This window comes from Poecilia reticulata, linkage group LG19 (assembly GCF_000633615.1).
Source record: "Poecilia reticulata strain Guanapo linkage group LG19, Guppy_female_1.0+MT, whole genome shotgun sequence".
In the NCBI taxonomy this organism is placed as follows: Eukaryota; Metazoa; Chordata; class Actinopteri; order Cyprinodontiformes; family Poeciliidae; genus Poecilia; species Poecilia reticulata.
In genome coordinates, this window is record NC_024349.1 from 16222702 (window position 1) to 16242816 (window position 20115).

General features: G+C 37.9%; 2 protein-coding genes across 3 annotated transcripts in view; one reads left to right on the forward strand and one right to left on the reverse strand.

Annotated features, from left to right (window-relative positions):
• Positions 1-589: 589 nt before the first annotated feature.
• On the reverse strand, positions 590-10628 carry mfsd13a (major facilitator superfamily domain containing 13A). Of its 2 annotated transcripts, none has more exons than XM_008437310.2 (9): positions 10487-10628; positions 7308-7546; positions 6922-7001; positions 4973-5422; positions 4763-4883; positions 4356-4452; positions 2641-2812; positions 2282-2475; positions 590-1551 (listed from the first exon to the last, which is right to left on the reverse strand). In XM_008437310.2, exons 2-9 carry the CDS (start codon positions 7473-7475, stop codon positions 1316-1318), a joined length of 1518 nt encoding a protein of 505 aa, XP_008435532.1. In that variant the 5' UTR covers positions 7476-7546; positions 10487-10628; the 3' UTR covers positions 590-1315. The 2 variants fall into 2 exon arrangements, with proteins under 2 accessions (XP_008435532.1, XP_017166108.1); XM_017310619.1 differs by having other exon boundaries at positions 7308-7568.
• A 1099-nt stretch (positions 10629-11727) lies between these two features.
• sema4gb (sema domain, immunoglobulin domain (Ig), transmembrane domain (TM) and short cytoplasmic domain, (semaphorin) 4Gb) overlaps positions 11728-20115 on the forward strand; it is a 38121-nt gene continuing 29733 nt past the window's right edge. Inside the window, exons 1-2 of the mRNA XM_008437312.2 lie at positions 11728-11837; positions 18201-18479. Of these exons, the coding sequence (XP_008435534.1) occupies positions 18335-18479 (145 nt within the window). The 5' untranslated portion in view covers positions 11728-11837; positions 18201-18334. The remainder of the gene's footprint in view (positions 11838-18200; positions 18480-20115) is intronic.

Here is a 20115-nt window from a genome sequence, read left to right on the forward strand (position 1 = left end):
TTGTCTTCATTAAAGGATTGAATACGACCCCCACATACCTGAAGTCCAGAATCTTGTTCTTTAAACACAACTAGTCTGTTTAAAGTTGTGTCATGGAGCAGCCAGGAAAACATCTCTCAGTGCATTCTCACACTCTTTAACACTAAGTCCAGGATGAACGGTTGGTTGTCTGACATCTGTTGAAATTTTTATTTTCAATTTTCTATCACTTGGCTGGTTTTCCAAAGTGAGTTTCCAGTTTACAACAGCTCTTCTCACCCATGCAATACCTCTGACCAGTTTAGAAAGACTACTGTATCTTCTCTCTTGAATTAATTGCTTGGCAATGAATGTAAGAGGAGTGGTTGTGAGCCGACTGTCCTTTTCTTTACACTCTGTAGCTTCTAAAGGATTCTAAATGATTTACTGTGTAAATCATTTAACAGGTGCAAAACTAAAGACTCCTGACACTAAAGCAAACTATGCAATGAACAAAAATAAAACTACTTAAACTGAGTAAAACCTTTAACCCTATTTAATATTGGATAAACAGAATGGGCTTCTGAACATTATTTATATGGAGGAAATACAAACAGACAAAAAACAAAACTTCTTGTGCAGGGCATTTTTTATTACTTTGCCTAGTTAAAGTGTCACTATATCATGAGGCCCTGACTGAAATTAAACAGATGTTGTTCATTTTCAGGTTTGTGACAAAAGAAAAAGACAATTAAATACAACATACTGAACATTACATTACACAGATGACAAAGCAAGAACATATTCAGTGCTAGAAAAATGTACAGAATAAGTTTCTGGCAGGACATTCTGTGTAGTAAACATTTTTAATTAGCTGTGTTGGACTGCTGGTTTTATGCTGTATCAATGGCACTCTGATTTCAGTCCAGTTATACTTCAGTGTCCGTTTTCTCAACACTTCACTTGTAGAGCCAGTGTAAATTACTGGCTCTACAGGTTCTCCTGATTTGGATTAACAAGATTATATTATGGATTATTACTGAGCATCTTGGTCCACAAACCCTAGAAGGATTGATTGGCTTAATGTTAGCATTTGGTCTTCCATTTAAATACAAATGTAATCTGAATTTCATTATCAAAAATAAGGCATAGTTCAGTAAAAAAAAATGCTTCCCTTGTCAAATTTTCTACTGTACAAAAAAAAAAAAAAAAGATTTCTGTAAATGTCCAGAATTTCCCGATGAAGGCTGCAGAATGAAGACGCGGCAGCTTTTTGCTTCTTAAGACATCACAGAAACATAAAAACGGTTATTAAAAAAGTGTTTTTGTGCAACTCCGTGCTTTGCTTTCTTCTAGTTTAAATAGCCTTGACATCGATGAGACTACCATGCTGGGTCCCCTGCCGCAGGGTCTTGATTCCCTGCAGCTTTCGGCCGTGAAGAGTGAAGCGAGACCAGGTGGCCAGCTGGAGCAGGGCACAGGTGATAGGCACAAACACCAACATGTAGAAACAGCCCAGGCGGAGAGGCGGAGTCCCTGAGTCGGATGCAGACACAGAATCCTTCACGGGTGTCCTCTGGAAAATATCATAACCTGGGGGAGGAGAAACCCAGAGTTGAGGAAAACAGTTCTTTTGGTGTCAACAAAGTGCAAATCTCAATCTGAGAGCGTTCAGAAATTCTGGAACGATCTTTTAAAATACAAGAAAGAAAAAAAAACAAACAAAATGGATGCATTATAGTTCAGTAGTATTTAATGAAATTATTTTTGTTACTTTAACAAAGCTGACTTGCTAAAGTTCTATACATATGTAAGTATGCGCTCATTATCAGAGTTAATGACATTCATCTTCTTTACTGCATCATTGCTACTTGTATTCAGGATTTTAAGTAGCAATTACAAGATTGCAGATCAATTTGACCTTACTAATTACAAAAAAATAACTAAAACTTATACGTATTTGGGTGTTCCAACAGGACATTGATCTCAAACTCAAACAAAACAGGTTTTTAAATTGAATAAAGCAGACTACGACTAAGCTTCCTTGTAGAAAATGTAATCTTAAAACCACAATTTATATCAGGAAACCAACCCATCTAGTAAATCCGCAAGAATAAACGGTAAATATCTGGCCAGGATGTATACGTTTCTTGATTTTATCCCCTGAAAATTTTATGACATTTCTCTTTTTTAAAGTTGCTGAGTAAATATTCCACCCTGGAAAAAGAATGGTTCAAATAAAAAATAAAATGTAATCAAATAAAAAGCCCCAAAATGAATATGGTTTTCCCAAAAGCTGCATGTAAAATGGAAGTGTGCGTACCTGTGTAAACGCAGAGCAGCCAGGTGCCGATGAGTGGGGCGAATGTCTGGCCAGGTTTGGTCAATAGGTTGACCATCCCAAAGAGGAGAGCCGAGGCGGCCTGCTGACGTCTGTTCACCACGTAGTCCTCGTCGACCAGATCGGAAATGACCAGCTTCAGCAGCTTGCAGGTGCCCTCTGTGAACACCCGGTTACTGAAACGAAGAGGCAGACGGTTAGTGACCTGGCGGGAATCCTTTAGGTGCGAACACCACAGGTCAATCTTTCCTGGCGTGTGCAGCTTTCAAAAATGTTAAAAACCAAAAACAAGCAGAGCAGAGAAAAAGCTGAAACTGTCAACGATCAACTGTCGGCCATACCTAGCAATGAAGATGCACAGCAGATAAATGTGGTCAGCCCCTGCAAGCAGCATAACCACACTAAGTCCCAGTTTGAGCATAAACAGCCAGCGGATAACCTGGTAAACGCCGTAACGCCGGCACAGTGTCAGGAAATACAAGTTGTTGAGGTGGGGGGCAACGTAAGAGATCCCTGTGAGGGAGCAGAAGCAGAGCTGCATCAAAGAAAAAATACAAACTGTGCAAAGAAATAGAAAAATGACCATGTGCTTGGTTTCAACTACAGCTAAGGTAGAAGCTCTCTAACAGCACCAACTAAAACAGGCATGCCAAAGTGAGAAATAAAAATGCAACATTTTTTAATAGGTTTTAATATGTCAGACCAACACAAAGTGGTTCATAATCAAAGGGAAAGATTTTAGTGTGAAAAGAGTGTGCTTTTATATTGAGCAGCACCTGAGCAAATACTTTGAACCATCCACTGCTGCAGCTGGAAGTACTTTGAGACAAGTCTCCACCAGCTTTGCACATGTAGAGACTGACATTTTTAAGATTTTTCATCTTTTTTTTTGTAAAACACCTGTCCTTAGTCTGATTTAACCCAGATGGATTTAGGTTTGGTCTTTCACTGAAGATTCTAGCACACCACACATACATAGGCCTGTCACCATAACAAATATTGCTAGACTATAAATTGTCCCAGAAATTATTGCGATAAATGATAGCATTGTTGTTTTGAGACAATTTCCAAGTAAAATTATGGTAATAATGGCACAATAATGCAAGAATCGATAACTTAAGGATCGATAAACTTTAAATTCTAACAAACATTTAAACACTGGAGCTGGAAGACATTTAAATAAATAAAGAAAACAACAAAATCAACAAATAAATAAAATGAATTATGAAGTCTCTGTAAACATAAATTGTCTTTCAAAAAAGGGCTAGTTGAAACCAAAGCACCAGACTGAAAGCTTTTATTATTCAGTTTATGGCAGAAAGAGAGAAAAGAGAAAAACGATAAATCAAGCAAATGAAAATTATTGAGTTTTTTTTTTTTATCATGTAATTAATTGACTTATTGTTTATTGTGACAGGCCAACACACATAACATATGCTTTGCAGTATGTTTAGGGTGGTTGTCCTGCTGGAAGACGAACCTCCATCCTAGTCTCAAATCTTCAGTCTTAAACAGTTTTCTGCCCTTGACTGTATTCATCTCTATTCAGCCATCTTCCCATTAAATGTGACCATTTTCTCCTTCAGCAGTGGTTTCACACCTCAACTAACGCAAAGAAAACAAGTTCATATTTATTTAGAAACAATAATGCTAATGTTTTAACTCGGGAAGAGTTCAGAAATCGATATTTGATGGAATAAGCATGAAGGTTTTCAATGCTAGTTTTTAATGCAGTGGTTTCTTAATATTTTTCCAGAGCTGTATGGATGGAAAAAGCTTTTAAAAACAAAATATAATTTTCCTCCTTCTTCTTCACATTCATAAACCACTTTGCGTTGATTAACACATAAAACCCACCGATGCATTTTATGGTTGTTGCACGTCAAAAAATAAATAAAAATAAAATAGTTCAGGGGGTCCAATACATTTGCAAGACAATACCACACAATGAGTCTATTAAATTTTGTCATGGCCTTAAGAGAATTCATGTTTACTGCTTTCTGATTTTTTTTTTTTTTTATGCTCTTGGTGTGGAAGATTTTCTGTGAAATCCTACCGAGCAGGATTGAACCTGTCGAGGCAGAAATGTTATCAGACAAGAGATGTTCCAGGAAAAGAGGAAAGAAGTTGTTGTTGAAATGGCAGTGAAACACCTGCAAAAAAAAAAAAAAAAAAAAAAGACAAAAAGATCAAATGTATATGATTTGAAAGTAAATATAATATTCCATTTGTACTGTAGAACTGAAAATATGTAGAAACATTTAACATGATTTTGAACAAAGTCCTTACAATAATTGGTGAATCAATTAAAAAAACTTAAAATCAGTCATTTTTCCCCATGCTGTAGAAGTTCATTTATTATGCTGAGATTAAATAGTAAAAGAAAAAATATTTACACCTTCATACAAAACTCATTTTAAGTATTTATTATTTTTGGTATTTTTACCCTTACCGTCATCTTACCTGGATAAGATTCATGGACACAAACCACATGAAGTTTCTGTGCTTGGAGAGCTGCTTCAGATACTGGCCAATAGTGATCGGTTTCTCTGTTTGAGTAAATGGAGCATGACCGACACTCAGCCTAGATCCGGACACATGAACACATATTATTGTAAAAGACAAAACAAAAAAAATATCGTTCAAAACTTAAAGACACTTCAAATGTCGTACTCCTTCAGTGTCGACGCCTCGTCTAGCTTTGAGCGGATCTCCTTGTTGAAACGCTGCTGCAGCAGCCGAGACACGACGAAAAAGCCCAGAATGGAAAAAGCTGCCAGAGTCACGCAGAACAGACGGAAGGAGTAGAAATCCTCCTTGTCCCAGACAGAGTAGGAGAGGAAAACGGAGAGGGAGCCCAACGCGCTGAACACAGAGCAGTGGAAGTTGAGGCGCGTGCGGTCGGCGGCCGACACGGCGAGGTCGGCCAGCAGGGCGCTGTGGTGGAGGTCCACCATGGTGAGGAAGCCGTCGTACAGACACAGGCACAGCAGGAACTGCAGGCCTGGCCTGGCCCACGCCACCCAGAAGGCCAGGAAGGACAGGGCGAAGAGAGGGCCATTTGTAGAGAGGGCCTTCAGGCGCCTCAGCACCACCTCTGGCGATGTGATCTGAGAGCCTGACCTGGGTGGAAAACACACGCCGTGTGAGAAATCTGCAGAAACAAGGGCTGCGATCTCCTCTCGCTCTCCTTCCGACAAAAACATTTAAGATTTGAATAAGATAAAGTCTAAGTCAGCAACAGAAAACGAAACATATTTATAAAACCAAGAATAAATACTGAATATCCTGGACAATGTTCACTCTTTGTTTAAACTTTTTTTTTTCCCCACCACTCATTGAATAAACATAACTGGTTTGCAATAGGACAGAAATGTAAACACAGGTGGCAGACTGTTTGACGCGATCAACTGGTTTTCCTGTCAACGTGGCAGCGGATTAGAGCGGATAAGGCCACATATCTGACAGTCGGACGTTGGCGTCGGCTGCGTGGGAAGTGAAGTGGCGGCATTTTTTGGGTTGACTGGAAAAGTCAGGAAAAACAGGAAATATAGGAAGAAGATGACTTGTCATATTTGTGATCATTTTACACAAAGTCAAGTTCAGATATAAGTATTTTTTAAAAGAAAATGTGATCATTTTCCTGAGGCTTCCAACTGTTTTGTTGTCAAACGTATAGAATGAAAACGAATGTTTAAGCGTGTCAAATTGCCAGCAATGCAGCAGAGAGAGCAGAAAAACTAATTCAGATTTATTATTTACTTTTGTTCATGTTTAAAATAATTTTATTTTCACTTTTTAGGGTGATGCTCTAATCCTTTCTGCATGTGTCTAAACAACATAAATCTAATTTATTGGTGTTCTTTAAAGGCTCCAAAAATGTCAGCGTCTTTCCAATATTTGTAACAGTGTTTTCCTAAACCTTTTCACAGCAGTTCCGTTCTCATTAGACTAACATAACAGAAAAACAAAAACAAAACAAAAACACGGTCTGTGAAAATGTTTAACTCAGAACTCCTCAAGAAGCAGCGTTTTAGTTTTACCTGGTGCAAATTCTTTAAAAAAAAAACAACAACTAAAAACTGCTATATCAAGCACATTTTGCTGTCAGATTATTATTCGGTTAATCCAAAAAATAATCAACAAATTGTCGCTACACTTAATTGATGTCAAGTATAGCATAAAAGGACTGAACTCTTCATATTTTGATGTTACAAGTAGTTTTGTATTTTTTTTTAGCTGCAATGCATTATTTGTTACAAATTATCAATGTTGTTGCACTTTAGGCAAAAAAGAAATCCTTGTTTAAAAAGGGAATCGAGTTATTCTTTTATTTTCCTCTTAATGCATTTCAAATATTGTGTAAAAATGCTTAAGGGAGTAAATGAAAAATCTGCAAACTGTGCCAATTAGTTCATCTGATTAATCATCAGAATATCCGATAAAATAATCTATTAGTAATGCTTAAACTTTGCGGCATTAAATGAAAAGTCACGAAGATGAAGCGCACAATTATGTCAAGTTTCTTTTTCGCTGTGATCTGTTGAGTCACAAAAAGGCCAGCAGGTAAATATTCTGCAGGGTAAGAATGTTTTAAAAAAAAAAGAGATGCAGAGGCTTACTGAGGAGAGCTGAGGAAGGCGTGGTCACTCAGCCAGCCGAAGAGAGGGTCATTAAGACTGTTCCAGATAAGGAATACAGTCTGTGGAGCAGAATAACAAGAAGATAATTAGACATGAAGCAAATGGACATCAGATCAAAACGACCTCAGAAAATCTTTGAATCAATTTGTATAATAAACTGGACTTTACTAGGTAAGTCAACAAGAAGAATAAATCTAGTGGAATCCATTCGCTTGACTTTGAATCTTTCAGTATAATTGCGCTGAATTAACTTTTCTTTTGTAAAGTCCTTTGTGACAACATTTGTTATATACATAAAAAAAACAACCCTGTATTGAACAATTTCCTGTCAACTTCACTTTGGTTTTTCCATGTACCGTACTCACCTCTCCCACCCAGAAGGAGATTTTATCGATCTTGTAGATGGACACAAACGTCTCCACGTAATAAAGCAGGAACACATTGTGGAGAATGGACGTAAAAAGGGCCAGTGAGCCGTAGAGCACTGCGGTGGAGAAGACACTCTGCCAGAAGCCCCAGACGCTCCTGCCCATGCTTTTCTCTCAGGTCCTTTCTCTGAGGTAAGCTGTGATCGTCATTGCCTGGACCTTCACAGAAACATATCCTGACAAAAAAACAAAACAAAACTAAAAAAAAAATCAAGAAAAAAAAAAAAATCAAGAAAAAAATCCAGTGTTAAATATACTTATGTTTTTGTTTTTTTTTTTTTTGCATTGTTGCAGTTCGGTAATTAGCAGGAGAAACACTTAAATCTCTAAATTGTTTTTTTTTTTCTTAAATAATGCATTAATTAAACAAACAAAAAACATCTAATCATTTTTGGTTCATATTCATGTGAAGTGAAAACATTTTTATTAATGCTTTCCTACAGGTTTCAAAAGTAGAAAAAAGTGATATCTATTCATCCCCCTTTTTAATCTCATACTATTACATACAACCTCTCCAAATAAATAAATAAATAAATGCAGAGTCCCTCAGAGCAGCTACTGCACATCTAAACTCATAAAATTAATAATATGACTGGTCCCGTCTTCAGACTACAGGAATGCTGTTGGCAAAGCAACGGGACCGCAAGTACTCATTAAAGTTTGTTTAGCTGTGAACAACTTTTCCTCTCTCTCTCTGGGCAGATCCACGTCCCGCTGTGTTTCGCTCGAGTTCGTGTTTGAACCACGGGCTCTATAAAAAGCTGCTCCACTTCCCGGTGTAGAAATAAAAGTGAAGTCATATGACTGCTGTTGGACAAGGAATTCATATATAACTCATATATAACACTGAACTATGAACGTTCAACACAATTAAACAGTAACAAGTACTGGGAAAAGTTGAGGGGCTACATCTCAACTTTTGCCACCACTTTCCTTCACTGAAAGCAAGAGAAACCGTCTTCCAAACCATGAACGCAAATCCTGCCCAGCTGCGTTTATTTCGGGACCTTTTTTCTTTTCACTTCCCCTTTGCCGACTCAAGGTGCTCTTCTCACTCTTAGAGAAAGAATTCACATAAATACCAGCAGGTTTATTTCTCACCCCGCACTTGAGCACCACAAGCGCAAACCTGTCTGAAATCTGAAAACCTCTCGTCAAATCTCGAGCCCAAAACGCCTTCGACGGCTGAACGCAACCGCGTTTCAATGTGCGATGATCTTGTCTGGGTAAACAACAGAGCGGTGTTGAAGCACGGCCCTGAAACGTTAGATTCGGATCAGCGAGATAACAAGGGGAACGACGAAGCTCCCCGCTATCAGATCTCGGCTCGGTCGTATCACGTCTAAAACGTGGCCGCATCGTATCAAATCGGTCTGCAGGAAAAAAACCACAAAACAAGACAACATCTACAAACATCCCACTGAAGTGAAACAAAGCAGGAGATGTTTTAACCTGCGCGCAGGTAACTCTGTATTTCGACGGCAAAGATGCACCTGCTGCTCACTCTGAAAGCCAAGAAGCAGGAGCTGATGAGACCTGATCTCTGAACTCCAGGTTCTTCACATTTTCAAACATCAAACTTTTTCAAATTACAAATTACAGCCAATATCTGAACTCAGGCTTTCAATATCTGCATTTAAAAAAAATAAAAAAATCCCAGACAGTAAGGAGGGACAGAAGGATTTACCGATGGCTTGATTAATAGATTGGATGGGCAAATTGTAGGATGGGAAAGACGTCATCCCAGTGGGAGGATTGATATTCAAATTCCTCCTTCCCAGGCGGTTTCTTGTGTTGCCTGATTTTTGTGCCTCCTATGATGTCATCACTCCAAACGAACACAAAGTTAAATTAGCTGGGGTAGTTTTTGTGGGATTTTTAAAAACTGTGTATGTTGTCAATCCATATATATGTTGTTTGTTTTTTTTTACTCTGGGAACATTTGGTAGTAAAGAGAAATTCGGATTGCATCTTTAACTGCATTCTTCAACTAAACAAGAAGAATTTAATTTGTAACATTGTGAAAAAAAATTAAATCGAGAAGTACTGTTGCACTTTCTAAACCTTTCAAACTCTCTCTCTTTTTTTCTTTTTGCTTTTAAAAAGCTCGAGCTGTATGTAACTACCTAAATAGTACTCGGGTCTGAATCTTGATTTCTCAAACCATAAAAAAAAAAAGAAGCAATTATGAAATTGACTTCCAATTTTCAGAGTTTTGGTTTAGAGCCACTTTACTGCTTGTTGGGCATCTGAACTAAATTACACCAGCTCCATTAAAAAAATCTAACTCTTGGACTGCTAGGTAAAGACTGAGCTACCTGGCTGTAACCGCAGATCTTTAATAGAACAGAAATATCCTTCATCGTCCCACTGTGGGAAACAGTAGCAATCCAAATTGAAGCATGAATATTCAAACCTAGATTAAAAATAAAAATCGACAAACAGAACAATAAAAATGAGACTGTCAGTAAATGGAAATTTACAACATAAAAAAATAACACTGTTGAAATTTTTAAATACATACAAGTAAAAGCAAACCTTTCAAGATTGCACATGTAGTGCTGTCAGTACTTTAAAGTTGGTTATAAAAAGTGACACGTTCTGATTAATAATTTTCTTATTTCCGTGCCATCTAGATTAGACTGTCTCTGCTTTATTAACACACTTGATTTTCTTTGCGACATTACACGACAATTGTCTTTGCTGGCAATGCTAGATTATTAGGCAAAAAAACACAAAGTATTACAGGTGGTGTACAATAAAACTTACAATGAAAGAGGAAACCAGATTCATTTGTAACACTTTTGTTCTCGAAAAGCTACAGATTACCACAGTAACAACCTGCCTGGCTCACCAACTTCACTGCTGTTCTCATACTAAACTGATTAATACTGAAACCACCACATCACTTCAAAAGTTAATAACAGCTGACTCGTTCCGTAAGGCTATCGATAATGAGTTTGTTTGCCATCCTGCTAATCTGTAGCACTAGCTAGTTGTATTAGTAGCTGCTAGCATTAGCTACCTAGTTAACCTCACCCGGGCAGCTTATCTGTAAGTAAACACAACCACCGCCTCCAAAAGTGCTAAGAAATAAGAAAATACGTGTTGCGTACCGACTAAAGAAGCTGTCAGGTATCCAGTCCGAACACACCGAGATCGTATCGACGCCGGGGGAAGCAGCTGCTTCTTCTCAGAACCAGACAGTCCACGTCATGACCATTCACTGAGATGGGTGGGTTACTCACGCCAGTGACGACTGTAGTGGATTACTGAAGGGGTTTCCCAACGAACAGAAAGGATCCGCAGCGCCCCCAGCTGGCAAGCACTAATTATAACAACAACACATAAAAAAAAAAACTGCAATATATGTAATGCGTCAAAGATTCTCAAGATGGTGCTGTTTCACAAGCCTTGTTTCTGAGTGTGAAAGGATTATTTCTCAGCAACTCCAACCCCAAATCCAACGACTAAGCCAAAAAAAAAGTACAAATAAACTGTTTACATAGGCTGGTCACTCAATAGTTACTAGATCATTTTTTCAATGTCGGAACTGGAACATGGCTTAGTTGGGTCTAACGTTATTCAGTCCAAAGCATCCTCTTAAATGGACTTTATAGAGCTAAATACAAATGCACTTTTGTTTTTTCCTCTCTTTTTGAATTCTTATGATCACTCTCCTTCCATGTCATCTTATACACTCCCTTATGTTTGTGTATCAGATAAAATCCCAATAAAATATAGTGATGTTTCTCAATGTGGAATAAATGTGAAAAAAAAAAAAGTTCAGAATGTAAGAAATAGGTGAGTGTTGGCGAAGAGACTGGAAGCCCATGCTATTTAGATAGAGCAAACATTTGATTGTTTTGACTGTGAAAGCGTGTAAAAAGTTCAGCGCCGAAATCCAGTCCCAAATAAATTCCCTGTTCTCCTCAGCAAGCAAGAGGCACCGACAACCCATGGACTGCACATGCATTCACGCTATATAAGGGACAAGTTATATAACTGATATTATTATTATTATTATTATTATTATTATTATTATTATTATTATTATTATTATTATTATTATTATTATTATTATTATTATTATTATTATTATTATTATTATTATTATTATTATTATTCTGTTGGTACGCCCTCATTTTAATACATGCCCTGGGCAACTGCCCATGTAGCCCATATCTCTGATAGCAAGTGAATAGAGCTGTTTGTGTGAGTGACAGAGTGCATGTATCTTTGTGTGTGTGTGTGTGTGTGTGTGCGTGAGAGAGAGAGAGAGAGAGAGAGAGAGAGAGAGAGAGAGAGAGAGAGAGAGAGAGAGAGAGAGAGAGAGCATGTGGTAATATTTGAGCAGTTGATGACTGCAGCAGCAGCAGCAGCAGCAGCAGCAGTTCGATGTTTCACCGCAAAGAGGACAAATCAGGATTCTGTTTGTTTGAGACCGAAATAAGGACCAAAAGGCAGGTGAGTGCACCCTAACTGAGTCCTTGTGTCCGGCAGCAGCGTCCCATTGAGCTCCGTACGGCAGTTTCCTGACATCTCTGTTATATAGGCTTCGCTCAGGTGAAGGTGAATGAACTGTGCGCGGTGTCCCGTCTCTCCTCTCTGGTGGTGCCGCAGTTCAGATCGGACAGGAGCGGACTGGCTCCAAATAAGATGCAGCGGTTATCTAGCGGCAGATTTGTTAGAACTAGGCGATTGGACGGTCCAAAAAACAAAACAAACAAAACAAACAAACAAACAAAAAAACTACTGCCAAGTTCAGTCAAAGGTGGCGCAAAACACCCCCGTACAGGTAAATTAACATTTACAACTGCTCTGGTGCAGCTTACACGTTCAGCTGCACTATTTAAATTGAATAACGAAAATGTAATATTACATAATAAGTAGCTATAGACTGTGTTAATAATTTGGCGTTGTTATTGGAGACAAAGAAGAATGACTTTAATATAATGGATCATATATTAAAAAAAATCTACTTTATTTGTTATTTGTTCCATTCATATAATAAAAACGATGAATCGCGATTTGATCTCTTTGAATACTGCAATAGAGATCAATAGAGATCAAATCTTTGAATATTATATCTGATTTCAAAATCAGATATAAATATATAATTTCTTGTTATATACAAGCAAAACCTTTGGTAAATTTATGCAGAAAACAGCAGACATATGTTGAACAACAGCCATTTTAAACAGCATAAAGCAACCTCTTGCATTAGTTTAAAGATGCCGTAAAGTTACAACTATAAAGTCTGTACCTATGTGTGATTGACCAAAATATAGACTAACGCATTAGTGTGAAGTGGGATACAGTCTCTAGATATTTTTATGGCTAACAAAAATCTTTAGCATGACTTGTATTATTCAACCTCTTTTCCTCTAAAGCCCTCAAAAAAAAAAAATTCAAATCGAGCAAATCATCTTGAACATTCCATTCCAGTCAGGAAACGTGGTGGTGGCAGCATCATGATGTGGTGATATTTTTCTTTAGCATGGAAGTTTGTCAGAGCTCATGAGGAAATTGATGGGTTTGATTTTAGGTAGGCCCTCAAAAGAAACCTATTAGAAGCTACAAGAGGGTTAAAACTGAAGGACAGCTTCACCTTCCTAAACATGGTAAGTAGGAGCCAAAGCTACAGTAGAGCGGTTTAGATCAAAACAAATTTGTGTTTGAAAAGCTCAGTCAAAGTGTAAACCTAAAGCCAACTGGGAATCTTTGGGAAAACTTTAGAACTGATGTAACTGTACGCACTTCATCAGATTTGGTGAAACTTGAGTCATGTTGCAAAGAAGAATATGTACAAATCTCAACCCATAGATATGCAAAGCTGGTTGATATATACCTAAGAAGACATGCAGCTGAAAATGCAGCAAACGGTGGTTAATTAATGCTAACTCAAGGGGGCCCTGATTAAAATGCGCACATCAAAGTTCAGATCTATTTCCTCTCATTCCTCTCCACTTTACAGTTATGTCATTGTCGATGTTGCTCAATCACATGAAATCAAAGTATGTGGTTGTAACATGACAAAATGAAAAAAAAAAAAAAAACTTACTGAAGTAAGCAGAAGTGCTTAATAAGTAATCTAAAGGGATTTGAAAGTGAAAGATAAATTTGAATAATTTTTATTCAAATAAAATTTATTTTTGGGACATCACAAAGAGAGAAGTGTGTGCAGCGTGAGTAGGCTATTGTACGTTTTCTTTTTTTTTTTTTCCAATTTGCAGGATGGGTTTTTCAACTTAGTTTAATTTGCAAATAAGTATAAGATGAAAGCAAATCATTCCGAATCTACTCTGTACTCTTAACTGGAGGATGTTTATACTTTTCAACTTTTGCAAATGTAAAAATCCTTCCATATAAGAGACTGACTTGTGCTGATTCGTGTCGAAAAATTTGGTTAGAGTTACTGCAAGCTCTAAAAAGTGTTACATGTTTATACTAATAATAGATTTTTAACAATAACCAACAATAACAACCAAAAATATTGTTGACGCAAGAGGGAAAAAGTCGTTCATCTTTACTGCTGAGAAAGATTTTGTCATCAGATATAAATGACCAGTTAAAACTCAGGATTCATGAGGAAGTGGATATTTCAATTTAACAAACACACCAAAACAGCCTGAGCTTCATTAACACTTTAGCAGTGCCACAGACTTATATGCTGCATTGATGCAGTAATTCAAGCAAAATGAACCCACGTATTGAGTGCATGGACATACTTTTCAGTTAGCCCACATAATTGTGATTGATCCTATGCATATACTGTGAACATGTTGTCCTTTTCTGAGAAATTGCACTTTTTTAATATAACTCATAAAATAACTTTTTGATAGTGTTATTAGTTACCAAGTTGTGCAAAGCAAACTGTTTATGTTTATATCTTTCACAGAGTGAACCCACTTTTTCCGCTGTCACAGTGCAAGTAATCACATTTGTGGGATTTACCACACTGCACGCTACATAACTGAATAAAAGCACAAAAAGTCTGCAGGTGAGCTTTTCATTTCTGCAAGACAAGCTCCCTTGTTTTGTTGATCTCCGGCGGGAACGTCAGGTGTTCTGAAGAACGTCTTGCTGCGGCTGTTTGAAGTGAGGTTTCACCAAAGCCTTGTCAACTCCTCGTGCTCTGAAGACAATTTATTTTAGAGCATTTGCTGGAAATAAAGCGGCAGGGACCAACTATCACTGAAATTAGGTCAAAGTGTCCCTGTAGATCCGTTCAGCTCCGCAAATTAGCAAACAGGAAAGAAACTGCGTAAAATGCATTCGAGCCATCCTGCGCTGCTTTTGTTTGATTACTCTTTCCTGCCGCCGCACGCGTCACATTGTTTGTGTGATTTCCATTAAGGCAGATGTGTTTGCATTTTACCTCGTGGCGGTATCGTGCAACACACTGCTGTCAGGCGCTTTGCCAACAGAACACACAATACCCTTGCAGAAGTGTTGAGAAATTGATGTACTTTGTCGTGTGCTGGAGCAGCTGATGGGAAAAACCGCAAGAAAACAGCTTGCTATCAGTGTTTTGTTACCACAGGTTTCCCTGACTGTGGTTCGACGTTTGGCCTTGTCATCAAACCAAAGTCATGTTGGTTTCATTTTGCATGCAATGTCAAAGGGATGCAACTCTTATGTTTACATATCGAAGTGCGTTTACGGGTCTTCCAGAGCCATGATGCACATGTGTGAAAAAGCTTTCGGCCATACAAGGAGGTGTATGAAGGAGATAAAAGATCAAAATATTCCCAGCTGAATTTGAAGTAGCCATTTTAAGATGGAAAGACATCTAGATGTGTAAAATTAGAAAACACGAGCTCATGCAGATAGAAAATGTCAGAAATGTCAGATCTAGCAGTTTCCAGGAGGAAAAATGAAAAGAAGGAAAAATCCTCAGTAAATGTCTTCTCGTGGTCGTTATGAAATCTTCACCCGACATTGAACCAATGTTCGTTTGATGGATGTGGCATAGATGTTTTACTAGGATTGTTTTTCTATCCAACAAAGGGTTCAACAAACTTTGCGTTAAGATTGAGCAAATGTCTCCCAAATGTTTCTTCATTCCTCTGGTATCGCACAGCAATTTCCCATTTATCCAGAGTCCTCTACTTGGAAAAATATGCTGCTGCTAAAAACTTTCCGTCTTCCATCTTCAGTGTCGTGATGTGGTAAAGTAACCTTTTCCTGCTTGAATTCTCACATGGCATCCTGTATCTGCGCGATGAACCGATGCCTGAATATTTTAATTCAGTCTCTTTCTCGATATGAACTGTGTGTGAAACAAAACTATTCTCAGTTTGAAAAAAATCTTCCCTTCGATGTTGTTATGTCTTGTGAAGGTTCTCTGAAGTTTTACATTGCAGAAGTTATAAGTAATGTATAGGGAATCTTGACAGAGCACTTCTTGCTAATTACCAGACGTTTGCACTTCAAGTTTTGAATAAATTTTTTGGAAACCTTTAGGGAACATTTTGATACAAAATCTGTGATCTGTGAAGATTTTGAGACCTATTCCCTTAATAATTCCCACACTTTGCATTTGTCAATGCTAAGACAGGATTTCAAAAAAAAACTTTAGAACAGAATGTTCCCTTAAAGTTTCTTTAAAAGTGAGACAATCTGTAACCTTCAGAAGACATTTAGGTAACATTCCCTGAAGCTTTCAAAATATGTACTCTGCTGTGGTGCTTTTAGGGAATGTTCAGTAACGTTTGCACAGTTCGGTTGAAAATAACCCTCAGGAAAACTTTAGGGAATGATCTCTGACTGTTTTCTAGAAGTTAGAAATTCTGTATCCTTCAGAAATATTCAGGTTCTACAGAGTGCAACATTTTAGGTAGTCTTCCCAGAAAATGTCAGTGTCAGTGTTTAAACCAACCATTGGCGACCCCTTTCGGAAACATTTCCCTGATGCTGTATGCACTTAGTAGAGTTCATACAATTTGGAGATTGAGGATCAAGGTGTAATGAAGTTACTCTTGAAACATGTCACGACTAAAACACTTTGCATAGACACATTTTTCCTGGAATTTGTCACAGCTCACTGAGTTTAGTTAAACCCTTGGCGCATTGATCCTTTTCATCAGAACCCGTCACTTTCTCGTCTGTCGACCGTCATTGCCCCAGTTAGTCTCAGAGCTTAGCACCCAGGCTGCTAACAGAAAGGTCACCAGCCTCATTGTACTCCATGCTGTGTGCAGCACGGCAGAGGCCATGATAGACTGATCTGGGCAGTCGCCAGTGTCACTCCTGGGCAGAACAAGATTCACATGGTTGACCCTTTGATCAGAAGCAGAGATCATCCAGCCAGATTTTGCTGATGGCTCGTGGCCTAATCTTCAGATTAGCCATCATGCTGCTCCACCGCAAACACAGCTAATTAAAAGAGGAAGTTTTGTTTCGCAGCTTTTGCAGAGTCACATTTCCAGGAGAGCATTATTTAATTATCGACTGGTTTTGAATAATAACAGCACTTTTGGATAATTGGCTGTACTCAGGGTGATGATGCATCTCGGCAAGGAATTGGCAGTTCATGCTGTCACTAAGGAAAGAATGTTTATGCATAATTTTTTTTTCATTAGATTTTATTTGTTTATTGATTTATCTATTTATTTAGTCACCATGTTCCATAAAAACATGGTGACTTTACCACACAACATACATAATTTTGTTTTCAGCATCTTCCAGCTTGCTTTTATGGCAGTCAACACTGTGAACAAGTATTCAGTCATTAAAAAAAAGTTCTTTTGTTTCAATGAGTCAGGCTTTTCTGTGACCTTTTAAAATCTTGGTCAGTTTTTTTTGCAGTGCTTGAAAGTTGTTCTGAGCTTTATCCTGCTTTTTCATCCATTTTCAGTCCAGCACCTGATCATTTTCAGATGAATGTTTAAATGTATTGTTTGTGAAGAAACCTGACAGTAAAACATGAATTATTTTGTGCATAAAACTGGAGTTGTGTCCAGACATGACAGAATACTAAACACAGAACATTTTTTTGGTGTGTCCATTGGGATGTTGCTACAGTCAGAAAGAGAAACTTTAGGCATATTTCTTTATTTCAATTTATTAAAAATACCAAAGATAGCACAAGTTGACACACAAAAAAATTAAACATTAATCCTGATGAATGTGTACCTTTCTTACTGCTACTGTACATAAATTAATATTTAAAACTTGTAAATCTCTAGACACTGTGACACTTCCTTTTTATCACCCACTTGTTTATTGTCCTATTTTTTTTTTTGAGGTATGTATGACACAACATGTTTTTATGGTCAGGTACAAGGATTGGACTGAAAGTGAATGAAACTTGGAAAAACCTTTTAAAAGATCACAGAAAAATCTCTGCTGCTAATGAGCAACATGCAAAGAAATGAAAGATGGTTTAAAGTGTCGATTCTGTATTGTGTAATGTATTCATACACATTGCCAGTGTTGATTAAAATGTACATTTTTTAACTGAGAAAGTTGACAAAAAACAAGACAAGGCAACGTTTAAAAATAAGTGTCAGCTCTTTAAGATTCATTTTTATAGGTTTTATATGTACAATTTTAACTTTAACTGTATGCACTCTTAAATGCACTGCAGTATTTAAAATTCCACATTTTAAATTAAATAATGACGCTTGAAAAATAAACGAAAAGCATGTTTAGGGGTTATTAGTGAATACATCTCAGCATTTCTCCTCAGCAATTTCTTTGCTCTGCAATAACCAATAATTTATTTCCTAAATGCTCTATAGTTCCACCTCAATAAAACTAATTAACGATGCTACATGAATTCACAGTTTTAAGTATACATATTCATCTTTTCTATCCCTGCAGAGACAGACTGACTGGAGGATAATGAAAGTGTGTGTCTGAGGCGGGAATAAGAAGATACACACTTTGCAGACACTTGCATTTTTTTGGATCCAACAAACTGAGTGCTGCATTGGACCCGGATCGGTGTGTTAAACATGGGGGACCAGAAATCAATTCAGCCCTTCCTGCTCCTGCTGCTGATGCTGATGCTCCTCAACAGGCTGTCTCAGCTGTGGGCATTTCCCTTCAGCCCATCCCTGGACCTGGACGTCACTCCCAGGACGACTATTTTCCATAAAGGTGGGAGTCAGATGTTGTTTTGTGTCTTAGTTTCTAGAGAGGCTTACAGGGTTGAGTTCAATTTATAGAGCGACCATCAAAAATACTCACATTTTGTCACATACAACCCTCAAAATGTAATGTTGTTTTCTTTGTATTTTATGTGATAGACAAATAGACAAAGCAGTGCATAAGTCTGAAGCTTATTGTTTTTTTTTGTTTTTTTTTACAAACAAGCATGATGCTTGATACACTAGCCCTCCTTCATTTCTAAACTCTAAGCAATCAGTTGCCCTCAGAAGTCACCTAATAAGTGAAAAGAAAGCTGTGAAAAATGCTCAGCGACGTTGGGTTATAAAACAATATCCGAGCATCTCGGCAGAGCTCTGTTCAATCCATCATCTGAAAATAGAAAGAGTATAGCACCACTGCAAATCTTCCAAGACTTGGCTCTCTGACTGAACTGACAGGCTGGGCAAGGAGTGAATTAATCAGAGTATAGCCACCAAGATTTCCAGAATGTGGCAGAAATCCGCAGCTCAGGTAAGACAAGTCTGCCCTCCACAAATCTGGCCTTTAAGAGAGGAGAGAACACAGTTACATGAAAAAAAGTGCTATGGTCTGATGAGAAAAATTCGAACCTTTTGGCAGCATCATGCAGAAACATGGAAGCTGGTCAGAGTTTATGGGAATACAGATGGAACGAACAAAGTGAAAATCCTGGAAGGAAAACTTGTTGGAGGCAGCAAAAGACTTGAGACTAGGACAGAGGTTTAAAATCCAGAAGCACTCAGCGTGGTGTCCAGTTAAAGTCCAGACTTGAATCTAGCTGAAAAACTGTGGGAAGACTTGAAAACCAGTGCAAACATATGCTCTACCAAATTTGACTAGCTTGAGCCATATTGCAACCCCCCCCGCCCCCCAAAAAAAGACAAAAAAAACTGAACAGCAGCATTCTCCGCCCCAGATGAACAAAGCTGATAGATACATATCAAAAGATTTAATTGGTGCTTCTATAATGAATTGTCTCATGGGATTCTGAATACGAATCCATGCAAAACAATGTATAATCTTCTTTCCATTTGACAATTATGCCCTGCTTTGTGCTGGTCCCTCACTTTCAATCCCAATCAATTACTCTGGAGTATATGAGACAAACTTGTGTGCAAAAGCTTGGAAAAAATGAAAAACAAATTATGTTGTAATTAGTTTAGAGTTCCTATAAAACGACAACATTATGTATGGTATTTGGATCTAAATTACTGTCTTAGGAATGGTTCCCATAAAGAGACGCAAATTATTCAGCAAAGTTAATTTTTCGTCACAGATTTAAAAGCCTCACTTGCAGTTTGGACATTTTTTTTCTCCGGCTTAACTTTGTCCTGAGAAATACAACACCTGGCTAGTGACTAGTTTTTTATGAACACTGCTTGCTGATATAAATACACCACAGACATACTGTGGTATCACAACACAAATGCACAGAGCAACTAAATAACAACCTGACTGTCCTTATTTGTTGCTGCTGCTCCTGCTGCTGCCTCCTCCCCTCCGTGTTAAAGTGGCACAGTTTTTAAAGTTGGCCCTGAAGACGGTTCCTTCATGCTCGGAGTTATTAATCGCCTCTCTCAAGCCCTGTCCTAGATCACACGGCTCA

Coding starts and splice junctions, on each gene's coding strand:
- mfsd13a (XM_008437310.2), bottom strand. CDS start 7,475: ATGGGCAGGAGCGTCTGGGGCTTCTGGCAGAGTGTCTTCTCCACCGCA. Junction 5,423..6,921: donor GCCTTCCTCAGCTCTCCTCA/GTAAGCCTCTGC, acceptor TTTTCCACCCAG/GTCAGGCTCTCAGATCACAT. Junction 4,884..4,972: donor GAGGCGTCGACACTGAAGGA/GTACGACATTTG, acceptor GTCCGGATCTAG/GCTGAGTGTCGGTCATGCTC.